This window comes from Tetrao urogallus (genome assembly GCF_951394365.1).
Source record: "Tetrao urogallus genome assembly, chromosome: 2".
NCBI lineage: Eukaryota > Metazoa > Chordata > Aves > Galliformes > Phasianidae > Tetrao > Tetrao urogallus.
In genome coordinates, this window is record NC_136814.1 from 67,762,302 (window position 1) to 67,764,045 (window position 1,744).

The 1,744-nt window shown below is 36.4% G+C and overlaps 1 protein-coding gene across 1 annotated transcript in view; it reads left to right on the forward strand.

Moving 5' to 3' along the window:
• Positions 1 to 597, forward strand: part of PREP (prolyl endopeptidase) — a gene marked incomplete at both ends in the record, with an annotated part of 93,305 nt that extends 92,708 nt beyond the window's left edge. Inside the window, one exon of the mRNA XM_079549934.1 lies at positions 303 to 597. Coding sequence (XP_079406060.1) covers positions 303 to 597 — 295 coding nt within the window. The remainder of the gene's footprint in view (positions 1 to 302) is intronic.
• Positions 598 to 1,744: the final 1,147 nt, after the last annotated feature.

Consider the following 1,744-nt stretch of genomic DNA (forward strand, 5'->3'; position numbering starts at 1 on the left):
TTGCTTCGCTGCAGAATAGATCCTGCTATGAGCTTTACGGCTTCTGTTGTTCTTTCCCTGTTGCCCATTCCTGCTATTTTGATATTTCTGTGAGATGGATGCATGCACCTCTGTAAGTTAATGTATTTGCTTCACATTTGAGAGCCAGCGATTTGTTCTGTGCCATTTGCAGTCCTGGGATGTGCAATGGGGGATTGTAGAATTGAGTGCTGTCAAACGTCACTGTGATAATTTCAGTGGGAGATGGCCTTCTTATTGGATCTTGAGGAGAAAATGTATAAATGTTTGTGTATTCTTCTCAGGTATTCTCCACTTCACAATGTTAAACTACCAGAAGAAGATGGCATCCAGTATCCCTCTACACTGCTGCTCACAGCAGACCATGATGATCGTGTGGTCCCTCTACACTCACTGAAGTTTATTGCTACTCTGCAGTATGTTGTGGGGCGAAGCCGTAAACAAACCAATCCACTTCTCATCCATGTTGACACCAAAGCTGGACATGGAGCAGGAAAGCCAACTGCTAAAGTTATAGAAGAAGTGTCAGATATGTTTGCTTTTATAGCACGTTGCCTAAATCTTGATTGGATTGAATAGGCAAAATGCTTATTACTGTCTCCTTTAGGAAAAAAAGAAGGGCTTTAACACCATTTAAGACCAACCAGATACTACTTGGTGTAGTACTTACATTTAAGAACTGCAGTTCAATATTTTATTGATCCAACCTGCTATGGAATTTTGATCTGTGCTTCCCTTTTTTTAGAATTTCTTTGAATTTCTTTTCTACTGCGTTCCAAAGTACATATTAAGTAGCATGTTCAAATACATAGCTGAGCTACTGTCAGTGTTGTTGTGAACTTCTAGATTCCAGATTTAGTGTTAGTTGAGCTAATTTCATGTAAACAATTTTAATGTATTTTACACCTATAAACATATCCAGATCATCTGTAATTAAATGTAAGTACTGTCCACATAAAGAACTCTGAGCATACTTTATTTACACAGTAACTTATTGAAGAATGGAAATGTAAAATGTTCTTTGATAATCATGAAGTATCGAGGAGATAGTAGTCTAAGTAATTAATTACCCAGATATTATTAAAAAAAATTGTATTATTTCATACTGTTTGTAACAGTGTTATTACAGTCTATAATAATGTTGCTAAATTGTCTTTTCTTACCACAAAGACTTGAAAATGTCCATTTTCTCTTCTGTTGTTTATTTTCACAAAGAAGAGAAAATTGGAGGCAGGAAAACTTGAAGAACTCTTCAGATACTCAATATCAGTCAAGGTATGCATACACACTTCATAGTGTTGCCTGTCTACTGTTCACTCTTGAACTATATTTAAACTTTTAAACTGAATTGTTCAAATTCAGATATGCATATGACAGGATATTCTGTAAGGTGCCAAAATTTGAAGATACATACATAACCTTGTCCTGGCTGCAAAACAACAAAAGCACATAAGCAGACTCCCTAATGATTTGACATGCACACAGTACCTGAACTGCCATTTCATTAATTTGATTAGGTTGTAGAGCTATTAAATGTGAGTAGAAATTGCCTAGTAGCTGCCTAAACTGTGATGTGCTGCAGCAAGCAGATTTTGATTTTGGGGACAGAAAGGTTTCCTACCGTTCACTATTACTCTTGTTCCCATCAAGCAAATACTACTGCTTCCCAGTTTTGGATAAACTGATACGCTCTTCCAGTATTGTTTGTCATCATATTCGTACTTGA